The sequence below is a fragment of the Cetorhinus maximus genome, chromosome 8, assembly GCF_964194155.1.
Source record: "Cetorhinus maximus chromosome 8, sCetMax3.hap1.1, whole genome shotgun sequence".
Lineage (NCBI taxonomy): Eukaryota > Metazoa > Chordata > Chondrichthyes > Lamniformes > Cetorhinidae > Cetorhinus > Cetorhinus maximus.
Window position 1 is genome coordinate 79,228,254 of NC_135886.1, and position 22,552 is coordinate 79,250,805.

The 22,552-nt window shown below is 40.9% G+C and overlaps 1 protein-coding gene across 5 annotated transcripts in view; it reads right to left on the reverse strand.

Annotated features, from left to right (window-relative positions):
* The window catches only part of LOC144683753 (ATP-binding cassette sub-family C member 5-like), a 225,188-nt gene that overhangs the window by 54,037 nt on the left and 148,599 nt on the right, over positions 1-22,552 (reverse strand). Inside the window, exons 1-5 of one of the 5 annotated variants that reach the window (XM_078547111.1) lie at positions 17,765-18,085; positions 15,267-15,348; positions 14,604-14,807; positions 11,880-12,005; positions 10,796-10,907 (exon numbers count right to left, since the gene is read on the reverse strand). In XM_078547111.1, coding sequence (XP_078403237.1) covers positions 10,796-10,907; positions 11,880-12,005; positions 14,604-14,672 — 307 coding nt within the window. In that variant the 5' untranslated portion in view covers positions 14,673-14,807; positions 15,267-15,348; positions 17,765-18,085. Of the gene's footprint in view, positions 1-10,795; positions 10,908-11,879; positions 12,006-14,603; positions 15,223-15,266; positions 16,490-17,764; positions 18,086-18,356; positions 18,430-22,552 lie in introns of those variants that run through there. The other 4 variants (XM_078547108.1, XM_078547110.1, XM_078547109.1 and 1 more) reach the window with 4 other exon arrangements.

A 22,552-nucleotide genomic window follows, 5' to 3' on the forward strand; every position in this document is an offset into this window, starting at 1 on the left:
TGGAGTGGAGGCAAGGTCAGCAGGGAAGGCTGGGTGTCCGGTGAAGAAAATCAGACTGCCCAGGGCATATTTAGGACAGTAAGCATGTCACACATGTCTTGGTCCAGTAGTAGGACAGTGGATGGCCTTATGGGCATTGAGCATCATAGAAAAGTGGACATAAAAGGGCATTGTCTGTGAGTTCAAGAATTTGGCACTAAGGGTTTGAACAAGGGTACCATGAGGCAGATGGTACAGTCACAGTCAGAGTAGGAAGTTGGATCAAGTAGGGTGGAAGTGCCAGGCTTATGGGCGGACAGCAGGTGGTCTCATGGGTGGTGGCAGGGGAGGGGGGGGCGGGCTCGTGGAAAGTCAGGGTACAGCTGGGCTCAAGAGTGGGAGGGTTCGGGGTCAGGAGGGCCATGAGCACATTGGCAGTTCTGGGAACTATGGGGAGAGCAGGAATGTCCACAAAAGTGATAATTGGGTCCAGGGTAACAGAAGGAGGTTGAATGGTTACAGGGGGAAGAGGAACAACAAGGCAATGATTGTGTCAGAGAATTGGGGGAGCTTGGTGGGTAACAGGCGGAATGGTAGGTGGTGCTTGACATGCTGGCAAACCTCTCATGCAATATGAAGCTTTAAGGTTGTTGCGGAGTTCGTAATATCTCTCAAGCATTCGATATGGGAGGGTATCTTTTGGGGTGGTAGGAGTTGATGCCTCGTTTTTTGGGCTGAGTAAATGGGCACCCTATTAATTATTAGCCCATTCCATGGAGAACCAGGATCAGTCGAGTTTTGCTCTCGAGGTTCCAACGCCCAATAAACTAGCATTGGTCCATGACTAATGGGTCACATTCCAGCAAGAACCCATCAAGGTCTTGAGCTGCCATACATTCTTTGCTGACTGGCATCTGCTGCTGTCGGAAGCAGGGATAAAGGGAGGGAGGGAGGTGGATGCCTCCAAGGGGCATGGGTGGTGGTGGATGTCAGCAAACTCCCAACTCCAAGCCACCATTCTCCAGGGTAAATGGTCATGGCTGGCAAAGGCTTATGTGGTAAGTCTTTCTATGATGCCAAGGCAATGGTCTCTCCATAGAGTTTCAAGGGTGATGGAGGCAAACTGAATAGTGTCTGAGGGAGGGTTCTCGCACATGGCTGTCATTACCCCAGTCAATGTGCAAAGTCTCCATGCACAGTCATGTACGAATGGGAGGAACACACCTGCTTTCCTCCAGGAAGTCCTTCACCGGGAAGGGGTGGGGTGGGGATGCCACGTCTAGATGGAAGCAAGGCACAGAGCTTAGCATTAGCTTTGAGCCTCAGAGATGGAGGTTAATCTACAAAGAATATGTTTACTAGATGGCTCACTGCAATTTGTTCACAGATCTACTGGGGCCTAGACAAATGCAGACCGTCAGGCAACCCTGCCTTTCTATTGGCTCTCGTCCAAATGAGGAGGAACCAGTGCAGATTAGCCCAGGACCAGGAAGAACAATGGCCTGAGCAGCAAGAGGAAGCAGGGCCTCAAGAAGTTCAAGAGGCTGGTGACCAGGGGCCAGTGTGACTGTGAGCATTGGGCCAAACTCGAGTATATCGCAGGCGGTGCAGCTACCTGCAGATGAGTGAAAGGCAATGTTGGAGGCACCTTAGGGTGTCCCAGAATGTGGTTGCTCACATCTGCCAACTTTTGCACAAAGTCCTGCGTCTGCAAGGACTTGGAGGCAATCCTATGCCAGTGGCATTAAAAGGTCACATCCACCCTAAACTTCTTTGTCAGTGGCTCCTTCCAGGGCTGAGGACCTGTGTGGCATTTCCCAGTCAATGGTGCAAAAGTGCATCTGGGAGATGACAGGTGCCCTCTTATGGAGAGTGCACTAATTTGTCAATTTCCACTTGGATCCCGAGAGCCAGACAACCAGAGCATTGGGTTTTTCGGCAATTGCAGAATTCCCACAAGTGCAAGGGGCTATTGACTGCAGACATGTGAGAGCTCCTTGTAATCAGCCAGTCACATTTATCAATAGAATAGGTTTCCACGTTTTGTTCATACAGCTGATATGTGTGATAACACAAGACAAATCCTGCATGTTTGTGCCCGGTTCCCAGGGAGCTCTCACAATGCCTACATTCTGAACCATTGCCAGGTGCAACAAGTTTTTTTTTAAGGACCTCGAGCATTGCAGGGTTGGCTGCTGGGAGACAAGGGATACCCCCAGAAGACCTGGCTAATGATGTCAGTTTGACGTCCCCAGAGTGGTGCCGAGGAGAACTCTAATGCCACACATGCCTCCACAAGGCCCACCATTGAACAGGCCTTCTGAAGGTGAAGTTCAGATGTTTGGACTGTTCATGCAGGGCACTCCAATACTCTGCACAGAGAGCATCTTGGATCATTGTTGTCTGCTGCACCCTGCGCAACCTCACACAACAAAGGGCGGATGTCTTGGCTGAGAGAGACATGGAGGATCGTGATGTCTCCTCCAATGATGAGGATGTCACTGAGACACACGAGGGCCCTTGCAACGTGGCAATCTAATAGCTAACACATTCCAGGCGGAGTAAGCTGCCGATACATCTCCTTTACTATTCGGTTTTTTATCCTCTGCTGGCTGGCAGGCCACAGCTCCTTTCTTTGTAACACACATTATACTTTTCTCTCATGTACCTTGGTTTATGATAGCTGAATTCAATGGCACTACTCAGCGTCTGCCCTGCTGGTGCTGTGATCCCGTCATGCGCCAAACTGTGCTGATATACAGGCCCCTTGTGCCCAATGTCACATTAGAACTTGCACGGCACTCCGTTCTCCCATTGCCTTGGATGCCTGTGAGTAGAAATGAGGGTAGGAAGGAAGCAGGGAATTAACCTAAGGGGGGTGCTGCCTCGCAATCACAAAGGGCAGCCCTGAGAGTGACACACTCCTCCTTCCCAACCTTTGAGCATTTGATTTTTTAAAAAATAAATAAAATAAATCGGGCTTCCCGCTCCCGCCCAGCTGTGTTTTATCAGAGCCAATTGGCTCAATAACAAGGCTAACTGGCCCTTGATTATTCATTTAAATATGGCTGCTGATTTCAGTGGGCAACTGCCCATCCCCCTGTATTATGGGGGAGAGCTCGGAGGTGGGTAGGAAGGTGGTTGGATGGGCACCGGCTCTATTTTAGGTACACTCCCCCGCAGGAAACATGCCTGCCAGCAGCACGTAAAATTCAGCACAATGTGCATGTCCCTTCTGCTGCTGAATTCTGCAACCCAAACTTCCGTCTGATATCCCTGTGCACTCGGACACTTACTCTGCCTGATGACCTTTTGAGTGTCACTTTGCAGTGACTAGACAGTGTCACTGACCCTGGTGGAGCTCAGCAGATCGTTCGTCCTTTTTCAATACTGCTGGGCTGTTCTCTTGTGGGTACCACGAGTGCTATGCTCCGCTGCGACCTCCATCCAGGCCACTGTTGTCAGATGGGAGGGCCTCCTGCTGCCATTCCTAGAAAACAGCACCTCCTGCCTTTCCTGGACAGCCTGGAGGAGATTCTGCAGGGAGGCTTCACTGAACCATGGGGCCACACATTGTCTGCTCTGTTATCTGCAGTAGGTCTCCCTCTCTGGAACGACAGCCAGACTGATGTTCCTGGCTTGCAGTGAGTAAATGGCTGTCTGGCTGTTAAACATGGCACCAGGACCTTCAACCCCATGAGGCGATGGCAAGGGCAGTGACTTCCTGCCCCCCCGAGATTCACTGTGGTCCTTACACATGCATACATAATGAGCTGAACAGCATGAGATCACGTGGGGCCAACCTTCCTGCCCCCAAGGTGGAAATCACTCATTTCCACTCCCAGCACCCAACTTGTTCTCCAAAATGAAAGATACTGCCCATTGTGGGTACTGTTTAATGTTGAATAACCTCCTGAGCTTAGAAATTTAAGATTTTACAGAGGTAGGGTTAGTGAGATAGTGTACATGGCCTGGCTCCCTCAAGTAATTATGACCTTGACTGTGCCTGTAGCAGAAACAATTCAGTCTGGGATGACATTGCATTCTAAAACAGTCATCCATTCTGATTACTAACTTGGCATTTTAAATTGATCACAGAAGAATATTTGTTGCTCTGTAAAGTGAGTTATATTTTTGCTTGAGACCTTTTCATTATGTTCACAAATATGAGGTGAAATTACATGGAGGATGAAATTGGTCTTCAGTAATAGCATGAAATGGGTAAAAGTGGATTTAAAGTAGACTTAAAGTGGATTTGTTCAGCATTCAAAGTCAATGGAAAAGAAAATTATTTGGGAAAGCAAATAGACTGTGTTTCATTCTTGCTGGTTTTGCTCTACAGCCAAAGACTATCATTCACATCCACTACATCATCACCAATCTGGTCTGCTGCCACAAGTTTTGTATTTCAATAGGTTTTAGATTAAATGCTATACTAAATTCCTCAAAGCTACAATGCAATGTTTTTAGTACAACAGTACATTTCTTGCATACCAAGCTTTCCCGACATTCCACACAACTTTTATTTACTCATACCAAAATTTTCCAATCTAGTTGCACCATCTTTTAACCTCGCTCTCAAGATTTTACTTAATTTTAAAATGTTTTTCCTTTTTGTATTAGTGGTGGGAATTTCATATTGAACACCTTTGTTTCCAAAAGTGATAGTCACTTTATGACAAAAGCTCCTCTACTTTTAACATAGAAATGGGAGTGAGCCCAAAAAATTAAAGTCTCAATGTTTATCTGCAGATCTCCCTTCTTTGATAAACACCTTCCACTCTTAGTTAGATTTTTAAACCTTCATTTTTATCTTATATGAAGTGAAAACAGGCAGTTTCACCTCATTTCCTCTAGTAATTGTGAACCCACAGCAAAAAAAAAAGCTGACATTGAGCAATAACTTCACCTCGAAAAGCATCAAAAGATAGTGGTTTGGGGAAATTGATTTGTTCTATTGCTGTAGGACAGAGGGGTTCTCTTCTGGGGTTAGGGTAGAGAGGAGGGAGCTTCAGTTTTCAGCTGGGGTATGTTGTAGCTGTAGCAATGCTTGATGCTGAAAGATAAGTTTTCTATTCACCAGAGCTGTACTTCCCAAGCTGAGGGGTGCTAAAACTTCAAAAACAAGTGTGCTCTGTGATGATTAATTCAGGACAGTTATGTTGACATGGCCGTAAGGAAACAAGCACCGTAAGTGTATAGTAGAGCTCCATTATAATGCTGTTTCAGGGAAGCCATTCCAAAAGTGACTTTTAAAGAGGGGGCACCATTGAGGTATTAATGAAGACACCAGAAATGGTTTTATATTTCAGGCTGTGCAATACCAGAATATATCTTGCATGATGTCTGTTACATTGAGGATTCATATGGTCTTTTATTAGTAAGGGTGTCATAAACAACCAGTGCTATGTCAAAGATCATAATTTATTGTTCAGTCGTATTAAAGGAGACTGCTGTACTATTATAGAAAAGCAAACTGCAGAGTTTTAACAGAAATCACATTACTGTTTCACTTGCCCTTCTGTGTTTCCTCTTCTGGAAAAAAATCCCGACTAATTAAATCGTCTGATGCTTCACCATGCAGCTCTTCATCAAACTCCTTTTCACTGTTGAAATCTTTTGTTATCATCTCTACCCTGGGTTCCAGATCTCTGAGTTCTGTCCTGAACAAATAACTTAGATCACCCTCACTCCACTCAATGCTGTCCTCATCATGCATTTGGACAACAACAGGCTTCCATCGAAACACTGCAGACTTTTTACCGTTCACCATCACTTCTGGTTTCTCCTCAGGATCTACCTGCCTGTTGTCCTTAACTTGTTCCTTCATCCTCTTATCTTGTTCTGGCACTATGCTGACCACCATTTCCGTTCCTATTTCATTATTGTTCGCACTTTCTGCAGCTAGGACAAGATTCATGCTTGTTAATACAAAGAATGACAGTAACTACATACCAGTAAAGGAAAGGTAAGATATAATAACTGAATGGGCCAAAAGTGGATCTTAGAGCATGCGCAGCCCTGATCCAGAACTTCAGGGTTTCATTCTGTTTCCTAGCTTTCTGCTGGTTTTGACAGTCATTGCACCACACTTGTAAATACTGAATAGCAAAGGATTTATGTTTCACTAAAGCAACAAATTTTGGTACACTTTGCCATGTAACCAATTTATGAATGATACAATTATTTAATTAATATATGCTTATTTTATTCTTATTTTCTCCTCCTGAAAATGCTGACTCTAGCTGGTTTATGGTTCCACTTGGTTGCAGGTCTAACATAGAAGCTATTCTTCACACATGACCTTGACAGTAAAAGTCAAATTGCTAGTTTAATTATTTTAATTGCTCCACCAGTGGTGGCCATACTTTCAGCTGCCAAGATGCTAATCTCTGCAATTCCCTCCCTGAGCCTTTCCGTCTTGCTACCTCTTTCGTTCTTTAAACCTACTTCATCTACCCTATTATCATCATCATCTCATGTGGATCTGTATCAAGATTTTGTTTGGTAATGCTCCTTTGAGGTGCTTTGGGGGCTTTGGCAGCAGGAGGGCCTGGCCTTCAATCAGCTGCCACTTGTAACAAGCTGGCCTAAAATAAGGTAATAAACTATTATACCAGGGAGTGGGAGGAAGGAATTTGAAATTGTGTTCCACCACCTGATCAAGTCATGTGCTGGCACTGCAGCTTATTGCATTCAACTGCCATCACATATTTTGCAGATTACAATTTGTTCATTTCTAGGAGCTTTCTCCAGTACCAATTACATGATTGGGAATTGTTTTATTTGGCTTCTTCATTGATTAGAACATTTGCTATAGCAATGAAATATTGCAGTCTATGCTTAATTTTAAGACTCAATGTGTCAGTTTATACTATTTCAATTGCTTAATTTGAATTACTATATAATTTATTTTCCAAACAATTTAGAATTAACATGGTAAACATATTGTTTGAAGGATTACACTCAATAGTATCATCTAAATAATTATTACTTGCTGAATAATTTTGCTTTAACATTGTTGTTGCTGTATGAGGAGTTGGCCAGCCCTGTGTCATGAAAAAGATTTGCATTTATATAGTGTCTTTCACAACATCAGGTTATCCAAAATGCTTTACAGCCAATGAAGCACTTTTGAAATGTAGTCACAGTTACAATGTAGGAAATGCACCTGCCAAACTGTGCACAGAGAAGTCCCACAACCAGCAATGTGATAAAGAGATTATCTGATTATTCTTTTATTGTAGCGTTGATTGAGGATTATATATATTAAACAGGACATCAGGAATAACTGTTCTTCAAAATAGTGCCACAGAATCTTTTTATTTCCACCCAAGACAGTATATGGAGTCTCTGTTTAATGTCACATCTGAAAGACTGCAACTCCTGCAATGCAGTGCTCCATCAGTGTTGCGCTGGAGTGTCAGCCTAGATTTTTGTGTTCGAGTCTCTGAAATGGGACCTGACCCTCAACGTTCTGAGAAAGGCAAGAATGCCACCAATTAAGCCATGGCTGACAATGACGAAGCCCCACAGACGGTGCTACAATGGTGGGTCTGTCCATAGCATCTCACTATACTATGAAAGACAATGAGATAGCATTTGTCAACCTTTCCCCAACCTGGTATGCAAAGAGCTGTACGGCAAAGGTAAAGTTACAGGTCTTTCTCTGGCAGTGAGGGCAATTGATGGCGATTAATGAAGAATTTCACACAAAACGACTTCAGTGCGATTCTTCCTGCAGTAAACGTACAGTCCTAGTGTCAAAAAGAGGTAATGAAGCTTTGTAGGAAGTTTCACCTCCAACTGAATCCTCCGAAGATCCTACCTTGCTGTTTCTGGTCAGCTGGGTACTGTGTCCGATACCAAATCCCAATAGCCAGCTCAGATTCAGGGCAGGTAACGAGGACTAAGGCTGTGATTGAAAACAGTGATCTCCCAGCCTGGTTCACAACCTCGAAGGGTGCTTATGGGTGCACCAAGGGGCGAAGTGTTCCAAGAATGTAATGTGGCCAAGAAACATTGTCTGCTATCAGTGTGCATCAGAAAATCACAGTTAGTGCACCCACCATTGTCAGAAACACCCTGGCATTGGGCAATGCTCCCTGCTGGCTAGAATGTGTATAGTACTGATGATTAAATCATTGAAGAATATTACTGGCCTTGACAAAGCACAAGAATGAGTGATCTGGATATTAGGTATCTAAGGGACTATTCAAATTTAGAGTTGTTTCTCTTCAGAAGAGAGATTTTGATGTGAGTTAATTGAAATTATGAAATGAATTTACAAAATATACTACAGAGATGGGTTCAAAAATGAGGGGACACAAATTTAAAAAAGAGAAAGGAACTAAGATCAGACTTTTATTTTGTAGAAAGAATAATGTGCGTGGACGAAGTTACCAGGGAAGTTCATTGAAGTGGAAAGTTTAAACTGGGTGCAAGCCAAGAAGCAATTAGATATTTATTCAGAGAGAAAAAGAATTGAAAGAATATTGCAGGCTGGATTTAATATTAATCAAAAAATCAGGCTAGTTCAAAAAATTGTCTTTATTGGTTGCTAGAAGTTGAGTTAATTACTTTCAAATCTATGTTCACTTGCCTCCATTTTTGTCTGGCTCCATTGTTTGAAATGCTGTGCCGGAATCTGCTGGACTCTGATTTGACATCACTGGTAAACTCTGCACAGATTCGCTCACTCTTACATCTCTTCCTTGCAGCTTGATATATGACCTGCTTCCAAAAACCCTAACCTGGTACATGAAATCTCCCTCAGACACCACCTTGCGGATCACTACTGTTCCATATCCTCGACCTGATGAGAAAGAACTTACTAAAATATTTGCATGCAGTGAACACCTAACTTTTTACTTCATTCGATGTAAACAGAAACAGGTAATCTCAAAGAAGTACTTATTTGAGAAACTCAATTCATAATGGCCTACTGCCCCTTCGAATACCTACTTGTGTTGCGTTGAAAGGACTCAAATGTTGATTGTCTTTCTCCTCTGCCGACATAATGGTGAATCATCCGAGTAACAAGTCAATAATTTTAAATGATTTACATAATAAAAAATTGACCTGTAAAATGCACTTTGCCACAGAGGCTTATTTAAAATAACAAGTTAAGATATTTAAAACAGTAACAGCCTACTGAATCAGTAAAGAGACATGTTGAAGAGAATGTTGCATTGAAACCTGTTAAATATTAACTTTAATTGCTGCATGAAAAACAGGTGCTGCAAATCAGCCATCCATTTGACATCCTGCTTGATCTTCCAGATGGAGTAAAATGAAGTGTAAAATTTGGTAATGGCCATTTTTCATCTAGGATGAAAGATAAAATGGCCCCCATTTAACTTCTACTCCGAAGGTTCTAATATCACAGAAAATTCTAATTGTTATTCTTTTAGTCAAGGCCAAACAAATTAATTCTTGAAATAGCTATTTTTTTAAAATGGGATTTCATCTTGTGTTCATCCATCAACTTCAAGTACCATGAGCTTTGGGAACTACATGATTACTGAGTCAATCATTATTGGCTCTCTTTTCATTGGTTGCTTTTCCCTGGTAATGTATTCTCTTCGTAACTTGTTACTGTCATTGAAAAACTACCTTTGATCCAATATGTAGTGGCAATACTCTGATATAAACTCTTCCACTGGTTTTCCTACTCTCACTGCATCTAATACCCCAAGATCGCACTCAGGCCTCAACTTCAGCTTTGGACTCAATCCTGCCTGCATTTACTTACACTAAATAGAGAGGCCAGCCTCAACCTGAACGTCAGCCCCAGCTGCACCCACTCTCCAAACTTATCAATGTCTGTTTCCAATCCGAGACCAAGCCTGAATACAAGGCCAAGCCTGCACCATCTCCCAAACATGGCATAAGCACATCAACACTAACCAATCCCAAAATCAGACCTTAACTTAGCTTAAACTGCAGCTTCTCTCCACAAAGCTGTGCCACCATGTCTAATGTCCCCCAGTTCTATCAATGGTTTCCTGTTGGAAAATCAACTAGTTTTCTAGTTAAAATAAAATCTATTATGTTTACATGCAGTTATGTAGATACAGATAATTCATTTACGTTTAGATACTTATGTTAGGTTGTATCAATGTATACATTATAGACAAACTCATACACACATGAAGGGAACGCATATGATTGAGGCTTAAAAGCAAAATACTGTGGATGCTGGAAATCTGAAACAAAAACAGAAAATGCTGGGAAAACGCAGCAGGTCTGGCAACATCTGTGGAGAGAGAAACAGAGTTAACGTTTCAAGTCCGAATGATCCTTCTTCAGAGCTCTGAAGAAGGGTCATACGGACTCGAAACGTTAATTCTATTTCTCTCTCCACAGATGCTGCCAGACCTGCTGAGTTTTCCCAGCGTTTTCTGTTTTTGTTTATGATAGAGGCTTGTTTTTTGGCAAGTTGGGCAGAGTGGCCTCCTTCTGTGCCATAAATTTTTCTACATATTCTAAATTTTCTAAACATTTGCAAAGGGGGAATGTGCAGGGATGTGGGGAGAGGGTGGGAAATTGGCAGTATGTGAATTGCTCCTTAGGGGTACTAGTACGGATACAATGGGCTGAATGGCTTCTTCTATGCTGCAATGATTCTATAAACTCTTCACCCATCAGAAAATAATTTCAACCATAATCCTCCACTGAAATCATATTTAACCACATGACCCTCCCAACCCCATTCCATAGAAAAGGACTTCATTTGATAACTGACATCATCAAGTTAAGGATGCTATTATATTTGCAGATGGTTTTCAGGTATAAAAATAGGCATCCCTCATACCTGCTTTCTTCTTTTCATGCACAATAGACACAGACTTGCTCATTGACAGAAGATTCCCAGGTTTATTTCCAGCTTTTTTGGCAGTGTTTCTTAAGTTCTTCTGAATAAGGTTCTGAAATTTAATGCAGTATCAATTATTTGGTACATTATGGACCCTAATTTCCTTCTATTTTCTCATACAAGATTGGCACAAGTACAGTGTAATGTCAATCTTCAGCACAATAGAATGAGGAAAGTTGGGTGTAAATGGCTATGCTGGTTTTTTTCACTATGTCCAATCTTGTGTGCCAAATTCGTGAAACGTTCACAAAAATTGATCATTACCATCATCCCATCCTTGTACAGAAGACTGTAGGACATGAGTTATATGCATTTAGGTCAATTCTGAAACAACTGTAAGTTTACACCTAAAATTTTAGTGCAGCTTGACCAAAAGTCAAATTTCTGGTGATTTATGCCTTTTTTTAATACAAAAAATTTTTTTGTATTTTTCCTCAGAGACCTACAGTGTTTGGCATTTTTGACTGAAATTTATGTCATCTAAAGGAGCTACATTAAAAACTGAAAATCTTTCACATTTGCATTTTCTTAAATGTGCTGTATGTAAATGACAGTTTGATAGCAAAACTGTCGGACACTAAGGCCAGGATTTTCCCCCCGTCGGGGGCACGCCATTTTACGTGGGCGGGCCAATTAAGGCCAATTCAGGGCTCCCATTCCAGATCATCAACCAATGGCCCTCTTAGATGTGCAAGTGTATGCCAGATAAAGACAGGCATGCTGCTAGCTATAATCCGATTGCCAATTAGTTGAGGTACTTGAGAGCAACTGGCACCTAGAAATCCTAGCAAGGAACCAACACCTTCAGAAGAAGGGAGAATAGATCATTCAGAAGGGAGGAATTAAAAAAAAATTACCGGAATAATTTACCAGTTTCTAGAGCTTCTTCATGATAAATGTTTATGATTAGGAAAGTGTAGAGTATGGGTGAAGAGACCCACTCCACCATTGTTTTTCTAGGAAGCCGCCATATACACGTTTACAATGTTAAATTGTGATCTCGCTTTCAGTGTGTATCACTTACAGCTTGCTGCATACTATTAAATAGGGCAGCATAGTCTTCATTAAGAGTCATCAGTTCCTCGTGTGTGCCTTGTTCTGCAATACATCCATCCCGCATAAATAGCACTTCATCACAGTCTACAAGATACTATAAAAGACAAGCAAATGCATAAGAATTGGAGATATATATATATATATATATATTCCTGAATTTGGATCAAAGGATTCAGTGAAATCAATAGCAAACAAATACATGCTTTTTCAGGCAAAAAAGACAGAATTTGTGATAGAAACAAATCAGTTAAACCAGCGTTAAATCAGAAAACTTTTAGAAAGAACACTTGTTTAAACTAAATAACAATATTCACAAATTATAATGCTAAAAGGAGCTGATGTGCACCATTAACTGTTCCTCCATTAAGTCCTTTGCATGGAACTTTAGCTGTCTATCGGGGCACATGACTCAAGGTGTGCTCTATGGAAAGATGACGCACTCTCTCTGCCAAACAGCAAAGTGGCTTTTGTATTGTAGACCATGCAATACATTGCAGTTAATGTTTCCTCCTTTTTTTAAGGAGTTTAAACTTACTTTTGGAATTTATCTTTTTTCTTTCTTTTACATTATGTGGGTATCACTAGCTAGTCCAGCATTTGTTGCTCATCCCTAATTGCTCTTCAGAAGGTGGTGATGAGCTGTTCCTTTGAACTCTGCAGTCCATCTAGTTTGGTACACCCACAGTTCTGTCAGGAAATTCCAGGATTTTGACCCAGTGACAGTGAAGGAACAGCGATATAGTTCCAAGTTAGGATGCTGTGTGGCTTGGAGGGATACTTGCAGGTGGTGGTTTTCCCATGCATCTGCTGCCCTTGTCCTTCTAGGCGGCAGAGGTTGCAAGTTTGGAAGGTGCTATCAAAGGAACCTTGGCGAGTTGCTGCATTGCATCATGTAGACAGTACACTTAGCTGCTGCTGTGCATCAGTGGTAGAGGGAGTGAATGTTTAAGGTGGTGGATGGATGTCAATCAAGCGGGCTGCTTTGTCCTGGATGGCAGAGTTTTGAGTGTTGCTGGAGCTGCACTCATCCAGGCAAGTGCAGAGTATTCCATCACACTGCTGACTTGTGCCTTGTAGATGGTGGGCAGACTTGAGAGTCAGGTGGTGAGTACTCGCTGCAGGATTCTCAGCCTCTGCCTTGTCCTTGTAGCCAGTATTTATTTGGCTTGTCCAGTTCAGTTCCTGATTAATGGTAACCCCCAAGACACAGAGGGGGATTCAGCAATAGTAATGCAATTCAATGTGAAGAGGAGACGGTTAGACCATCTCTTGTTAGAGGTGGTCATTTCCTGGCACTTGTGTGGTGTGAATATCACTTGCCACTTATCAGTCCAAGCCTGAATGTTGTCCAGGTCTTGCTGTATATGGGCATGGACTGCTTCAGCATCTGAGGAGCCGTGAATCGTGCTGAACATTATGCAATCATCAGTGAACATCCCCACTTCTGACCTTATGATGGTGGGAAGGGCATTGATGAAGCAGCTGAAGATGGTTGCGTCTAGGATACTACCCTGAGGAACCCCTGTAGCAACGTCCTGTGACTGAGATGATTAGCCTCCAACAAACACAACCAGCTTCCTTTCTGCTAGGTTTGACTCCAAATAGTGGATATTCTTCCCAGATTCCCAACAATCTCCATTTTTCTAGGGCTTCTTGATGACATTCAGTCAAATGTGACCTTGATGTCACTCTCACCTCACCTTTTAGCGATTATTTGTCAATTTCAATTGGGTTCCACACTAAAGGCAGTTTACCCGGTAAACAAAGTGGGGTAGGATTTTGGTAGGATTCCCTGGTCATCTGGTGTAACTTTGGCAGAAGGTCAGTGAATGATGTAAACCATCAACATCTTTTCAGGCGGCGGTGCAGTGGTATTGTCACTGCACTGGTAAGCCAGAGGCTCAGGGTAATGCTCTGGTGAACTGGGCTCAAATCCCACCACAGCAGGTTAAAAGGCAACAGCACCAAAAATATAATAACATCTACAAAGCAATAGTATTTGGACACATTTAAAGTATGGTAAAACAAGATCAAATTTCTATATGGCTTTTTCCCCCTTTATATTACAAAGCCAGGTAGCCAGAAACAGAAGGATCAGAAACAGCTGAGAGGTCAACAGAAGAACCCTAGGAACATGCTTGGGAGGCTTGTGGGAGACACATCAGTCAGGCATCCTGAATATCAATGCATCCATCTGCCATAAACCTGTGCTCCCTTAATTGTTGGCATTATCAGCCCCATGTACAAGGGTTATACTAGTACTATATTCCAAAATGGCTTCTAACTAAAGCGAAATTTCAGATTACTAGCGATAACAGAAACAGTTCTATGCTCCGAGCACTATCTTATTTATGTTATAGTGCTGTGAGTGGAATCAGTGCTATAGTTAGGAGAAGCAGTGACATAAAGGGGCATTAGTAATTAAAGAAAACTTAAACAGATATCCAAGAAACTCACTGACAAAAAATTGCCTGCCATTCAGATTTTTTTGAAATGTTAATTTTGGTTTGAGTTATAAGATGGCTTTGATTCTAATACATATTGCAAGGATAAAATGCAACTGTTTTACATCAAATTGAAAATTCTATTGTTGGCTTGTATTGGCAAATGTAGTTTCTTCTCCTAAATCCCCCTTTCCCACAATATGTAACTTCAGGCTAATTAAAAGGAATATTATTCAATGTGTGCCTACCTGAAGCTGGTGGGTTACAAAGAGAACAGTTTTCCCCTTCATTCCTGACTTAATAGCATTGGTAAACATGTGAACTCCAACATGTGCATCTACAGCACTCAGCGGATCATCCAGCAAGAAGGTATTTCGATCGCTGTATAGAGCACGTGCAAGACTAATCCGCTGCCGCTGTCCTCCACTGAGGTTGGCACCACGTTCTCCAACCTGTGGTGAAGATTTGTAAAGCTAATGATATCTAAATATCTGAGAATGTTTTTAAAGCTACAACTACTGTGAGGATTTTCAGCTTTTCACAGTGTTGAATTGTAATTTTTCTTAATATGTTCAGTGAATTTCACTTGGCTCAAAAATAATACTTAACATAATTATATGATTAATTTGGACATCCAGCAATTTAGGTTACAAGAAATTTAAAAATAAATCACAATTACAGGTAATAAATATAACTTGTATGGTTGATGGTTTTACATGCATCATCAAATTTCAGATTTCTAAAACAGTCATAGTGTAACTATGTCATAGCTTGCCTGACCCACAATATAATATAAAAATGAAATCCCCAGATAAATGAACACATTTTCAGGAAAAGGACTGCATTAGCTTTCATTAATGATTTGGCAGTTTAATTGTCAGTAGTGATGGGTGTAACAGTTAAAAACATACCAGCGGGGTGCTACAACTGACCCAGAACAGTAAGTGAAGGAATTCAGCCAGGGTTCCTGGTCCTGATTGATGTCCAGTGATCCTGTTAGAAAATATACTGCTGTAGTCACTGGGAAGGACAAAATCTGGTTTAGTTGTGGTATCTGCCCGTATCCGAGCTACCAACATTCACTGGTCTGAGATCACACATGAAGAATGGCTATTTGGATAAGGGGTAAGGATTGCTGGTACCCATGAAACCATACCCCAGCATCAATCACAGCTTGCAAAAGAAGAGTGGAGAAAAGGAGGTAAAAGTTGAATTATGCTCACATAAACCAGACAGTCTAGGTGGCATTCAGTTTTATTCCCTCCCTACGCCAGTCACTAAAAGGAGCTTATATTTAAGCAGGATGTATGCAACTGGGCTATCATGTTATAATCTCTCCCTTGCCCATTTTCCATGTTCTTATCCTGAATTAACACACTGACCTTTGGCTTCTCCCTACTCCCTTTCCTAGCCATGTCTTCTTACCAATCTCCAAAGCTGCTGGTTGCCAACACTATTCATTCCTAAGGAAACACTTTCAGTTCTGCCCTTGGCTGATTTTCATTATTAATAACTTCCATTTGCTAAAAGCATAATTTACATTTACTTCACAGAATCAGAGAATTGTTACAGTGCTTATTCATGAACATTAAAGTTTCCTTAAATTGTTAACAAACATTTGTCCTGCATACTATATCTGCACTTCAGAGCAGACATACAATCATGTGAGTGAAAATCTCCTCCCTCCGTTCTTTCAGAGGCAACCTTAAAATTCACCTCTTTGATCAAGCCTTTAATCATCACTCCAACCCTCTTTTCAAGCTCTATTCAGGATATGGTTATTTTTGCCTCTGTAAAGCACTTTGGAACATTTTATTACATTAAAAAGGTGCTATAAGTGGGCAAGTAGATTTTGTAAAGAGCTGATGTCCTACTACAACAACTTTCATTTACATAGTACTTTTAATGTAGTAATAAAGGTACTTTACTGGAGCATCATAAAACAAAATTTGAAATGAACCATACAAGGCGATATCTGATTAGATGAAAAACAGGTAGGTTCAACAGAGTGGCTTAAAGGAAGGGAGACAGAGAAAGCAAAGAGGTTTTAGGATGGGAATTTCAGAGCTTGACAGCTGAAAGCACAGGCACCAATGGTGGAACAATTAAAATTGGTGATGCACTAGAGACCAGAATTGACTCCATTATCCCAGCTCATGCTTTTGGGGACCAGTGGGTTACAGTCAAATTTTAGGGACCGAATTTTCATCTGGTTGCGGAGGCATGTTTCAGTACATGTTTGGCCACACTTCTGATTTTCCTCTGCATTCCCGATCCCACGCCATTTTTCTCTGGCCGGGAATGCTTAGTGCGCAAAACACACCCACCTGAGGTTCAGTTCGCCCTTTTAAATGGTAGACAAAAATCATATCCTCCTGCACACCAATTCCATCTATTGGAGTGGGTTTTTGCAATCCCATTAAAGGCATGCTAGGTTTGAGAATTCATGAAGAAAATGGTAAGCTAGATGAGGGTTCAGGAACATTCTGAAAGCTAAGTGTAAAATGTTTTCACACCTTCAAATGTTATTATTAGATATATTGTAATGTGGATGTGTTTTAATGCAGTGATTCGTTGGTCCTGTAAAGGTAAGTTGACCCTTACATTCACCAGTATTGTGTAATTGCTCACAAGCATTACAGTACTTTTGCAATGGAGAAAGCACCATAATACAGTGAAAAATATTACACAATTTCCTTTCAGCCTGTGCTGTCATCTTTTGTACTGTGATTTAAATGGAGTGACTGCCCTAGATGATATAAACAAAAAACTGCCTTTGATGCTTGAAATAAATCTAACCACCTGCTCCCATCCATTGATTGACAGCCACTCAGCTTTGAAATTGAAATGAACACCTTCTGTTCTTTCCATCTCGGAGAGTACTTTATTGCTTGGACAGCTGCGGCCATTATGAATGTTTGGCAGAGTTTCAAGTGCTAATTGGTTTCAGCACATTAGGTGTTCCATTCATATGAGAATGAATAACAGTTTTAAGGAGGTTGTAATATCAGATTGTGCCTTTGAAGTGGTTTCTGTTTTATTGATACAAGCTAATATGATTAGAAGTATTAAGGTTTTCACGCATAGTAGATTGCACTTAGTATCCCCTTAGTATCAATTATAGTGTTTTTGATGGAGGCTTTTATTAGATGGTGAGAGAATATTTCTTCCCAAGGAACATAAAATATTTTCCATTCATTTTGCATGGAATCTGAGTATTGTACATAGTCGATACTGGGTGAGTGGCTATGGAGGATACATGGGGGTGCATGGATGGGGAAATAGGGTGGCAGTGAGCCGGGTTGCGGGAATGAGCAGTGAGGTTTAGGGGGCCTTTAAAGAAATGTTAGAAGCAGTACTACTGTCGCCAAGAATCAAGGCAGGCCTTCTCACCAGCCTGCATCTGTACCTGCACTCCTCCTGCACTGGTTTATGCCTCACAAACTACACTGAGAACCCGAATCCTGTGGGAAAGGAAAAAAAATCCCAAAGTTGCAAATCAGTCAGTGCGGTTTGTGAGTTGTGAAATGGCGCAACTCGTAAAACATGTTCCCAAGAGGGTAATCCAGCCCTAGGTCTTTTGTTACTGTCTTCAAAATATTTAAAATGAATGAATGGATTATTTGTATTTATATAGCGCCTGTCATGACCTCTGGATGTTCAAAAGCACTTTATGGCCATTAATTTTACATCTTCTGACCCATCACATACAACATCAGTGTATATATTCCTACAAATCCTGATGCAGTAATGTCCAAACAAATAGCAAAGCTGCACACTATAATGGTTCGATGAATACTTAGATTAACAATATAGAATAAATTCTATCCCATGCTCCCTGTGGGCAACTGAGCTTAAAGGAATCTTAAGTCAAAGAATCATTCCGTCAGCGCTGTCAGCTCTATTTCTGACCTGTTCTCCCTTTAGTGCGGTTCTGCACCGGGAACATGGGAACATGAATTTACATGTGTCAAATCACTAGCGTACAAATTATTTTTTACCTCAGTCATGTCTCCACACGGTAAACTTTCTATGTCAGGATGCAAGCAACAAGCCTCCAAAACATTATTATACCTAGGAAATGTAAACACAGAGATAACGTTTGTTTTCTTGTTAGTCCATGAGTCCAACTATTTTTATGCCTGCTGAAAATGCCAAAATCCAACATTTTATTTAACACCCAAGTAGTAATTCCAATTTTCTGCATTTAAATGGAGAATACAAGTGACGAGAATCTGACTACATAGTTTTTAATGATTAAGTTGGTTTCTGTATAATGCCATTGAATTGTTTATGTACCCGACCAAAACATACTGTGCTACAAGTATCATAATATAATCTAAACCATAAGGAGTCAATTCTGTGCCAAACACAACAGCATAAATCCATCATTCAGTGCCACCAGTGGGAAGGTGCACTTTAAAGGGCCGTGGTTTGAAGACAGGCCTAAAACACTGTAGCTATGATTCTCCAACATGCATTCACTTCAAGGCTGAATTTTCCCTCCAGAGGTGGGAAACAGGTACTGGGATTGTTTCCAGGCCATGAAGCTGCCCCTAATGGAGGGTAGGGTGGGTTGGGGGAAAAACAATTACTGACCTGGCATTTTCTCAGAATCGCACCCTTAATTGGCACGGAGACAGGTTCCCTGTACAATTATGTGCAGTTGGTGGGCTCTCAAAGCTGGAGAGCTTGATTGGGGCAGCAGTCTGCAATGAATGGTAAGCAACTAACAGGGCACTTCAACAGAGAAGCATTTTTAAAAGTTTCAATAAACAAAACAAGCAGCCAGAGATGAATCTCTATACAGGATGGCTTTTGGCTGCAGCAGCACTCTGTCACTTGGCCTCCTTCAGTGTGCCTAACAAGGGTCTTAATGAGCCTAATTAGCTCATGGGAATGGGTAGTCCTATTGGCCCTGAGCCCACCTTTGCTAAAATAGCAAGTGCTAGGAACGACGCCAGAAAACCAACACACTGGCTGGTGCTGGAATCTTTGGGCCCTATCCTTCTCTGTTCCTCACCTTAGCGAGGCCCGAAAATTCAGCTCCAAGTGTGACTTCCCAACTACGAGCACACAATGTTTTATTAAAGCTTACAGGGATAAATTCACAGTTTAAAATAAGACATTTTTCATATCTAATAAATTTCATTATCAAGTGTTTCCAGCAGTTATTTTCCTGACAATTTCCTAAAAGGAAGAAAGCAGAATGCTTATTTACAAAACAATCGTCCCAGCTTATAACAGCTACATTCTTAACCATTATGTGAGTGACTGCTAGATTAATATAAAAATATATTGTATTTCTTGTCTCTTCATGTTGTGGCATTAACATTGTTAAATATATATCATGCTTAATTGTACGCAGGTGGTAGACATCAACTAGGATTCACACGTACTCCTATAAATAGGAACTGTCTGAAACGGTGGTGGTTAGGTTTGAAGGTGCATGTTTATAATGTGTATCTCTGTAAATAAAGCTTATAAAGTGTGTAAAGATTCTATCCTTCACCACTTGGCTTTCTGGAGTAAAATATGGTTGCCTAAAGGTAAGGGTTGGAAACTAAAAAAAGACAAAAAACAAATTCTGCTAGATATTGTTGAAAATGTTGAAAGCAAGTGTAAATTGTCGATACATGGTAGCTAGCTGAAGTTCTTGAAGTGTGAACTGTAAGAGCAATGGAAGAATGAAGTAGATACAGGGTTACATCCCTACCAAAGGGTAACAAGGTATGGGCATGGTGTAATTGCTTCCCACAAGAAATAAAATCAGAAGCATTTTGCAAGAAGGATGCCTGTGAATTGGACCATGATGAACGTTGGACTTTCTATTAGGGTATTTGGATGAAATCTACATCTGTTAAATGCCTATGAGGCAAGTTCAGAATTTGCCAGACTTCGGAAAACAGGTGATCATCCCATGCAACAAAACATCATGGACTTTAACAGCTTATGTAAAAACTGATTAAATTAAATGTGGAGATCAGCACTAGCTGATGGGATTGGGCTCAGGTATCTCATATGGACAGGCAACTGGTGTTCCATTCTCGGAGACAGACACCCTTTGGATCAGATGTCTGTTGCTTTAAAAAATTCCTGGGGTAACAGTTATTCCCTTTAGCCTTCATGGAACAAATGAGATATTCTGCGATGGCATGAAACAGAGGACACAATGATTGCCAGGTTTCAAAAGAGTCCAGGTACCAAATGCAAGCAACAATGCAATGGAAGGATTAAAAACAGACATAATGGGGGTCAAAGCAGCTTCAGCAGATCTGGTTATTACACCGGAGACAAAATTGGAATAAAAATAATAGCCAAATTAATCCTAGGGATACCCAAGTTAATAAGTGCTTTAGGTGTGATTCAAAGTACTTTGATGTGATGAACTACCCAAAGTGAAGAGGCAGAGTCATAGAAATGACAAAGGGCGAAAAGAATTCTGAGGAAGAGGATGAAGGTAATGACGAATATGAAAAATAAGTCACAAGGAGTTTTAGTCCTGTGATGAATGTGGGTGTTGCAGACTCCTATAACTGGGCTGTACTAGATAGTACTTATACTTCAACAGTATATGGGACAGGTTGATTAAAATATTATCTTTCTTCACTGAATAGTTAGGATTGATGCAAGGTTAGGGAATATAGACGTGCTACTAGATGTAGGTTTGGTGACAATATATTGAGGTCACTAAAAAAAGAGTTGTAATTTCATGTAAAATAGCTAGAGTAAGCAATTTTATAAGTACCGATGCAGTCTCTAGTGAGAGACTGATACTGCTGAGTAAATCTATGAAAAGGCACAACTGAAACACGACATATGCATGATATGGCAATTATGTTTGGAAAGTCACGTGATCTGCACTTTACCCAGTTAGGAAATTATTGTATTCCCTTAACAAATGTTTCTCATCAGAGTGTTAGACAAGTATTAATGGCATCAGGTGATAAGAATCTGCCTGATCCCATTATGATTTTCTAAGTATCCTGCTATAACCTCCGTAATATTGGATTTTAGCAATTTCCCTATAACAGATGTTAAGCCAATTGCCCCATAGTTTCATGCTTTCTGTCCCCTCCTTTCTTGAACAAAGGTGCTACATTTGGTATTTTCCAATCCACTGGGACCCTTCCAGAATTTAAGGAATTTTGGAAGATTATAACCAATACCTCGAACATCTCTGCAGCTGCTTCTTTTAATACGCTAGGATGCAGGTAATCAGGCTCTGGGGACTTAACAGTCTTTCAGTTTAACAGCTTTCCTGGTTTCTTTTCCCTGGTGGTAGCTTTAAGTTCCTCCTTCTCTTTTACCTCTTGATTTTCAAGTATCGTTGGGAAGATACTAAGAGTTCCATAGTGAAGACAGACACAAAATACCTATTCAATGCTTCTGCCATTTCATTGTTTTCCATTATTAATTCCCAGACTCACTCTCTAGAGGACCAACACTCACTTTAATTACACTTTTCCAAATGTTTGTAGGAACTCTTACTATCTGTTTTATATTACTAGATAGCTTTCTCTCATGCTCTGGTTTCTTGCTGTCTTTAGTCTTTCTTTGCTGGTTCTTAAAATCTGTCCAATGTTCAGACCTACCATTAACCATTACAGAATTGTACAGTGTTTCTTTCAATTTGATACTATCCTTAACTTCCTTATTTAAGAACAGATGATGCATCCTTCTCAAATAGCCTTCCTTTCTAATGGGATAAATCTTTCCTGAGAGTTATTAAATATTTCTGTAAAAGTCTGCCAGTGCATCTCTACGGTCTTACATTTTAATCTAGTTTCCCAATTCATATCCTTATAATTACCTTTTATTTAGGTTTAAAATGCTCGTCTTCGGCCCACACTTCTCACCCTCAAACTGAATGTGAAATTCTATCATGTATGATTACTGTCACCTAGAGGCTCCTTTACTATGAGGTTATTGATTAATCCCGTCTCATTGCACATTACAAGATCTAGAATAGCCTGCTCCTTGGTTGGCTCTATAATGTACTGCTCTAAGAAATTGTCCTGAATAAACTCTATTAAACTCATTTTCCAGGCTATCGTTACAATCTTGACTTGCTCAATCTACATGTAGATTAAAGTCACCAATGATTATTGAAGTATCATTCTTACATGTCCCCATAGTGGAACTGGAAGTGACTCTGGCCCTAGGAAACAATCACGTACTGGCAACAAATCTCTGA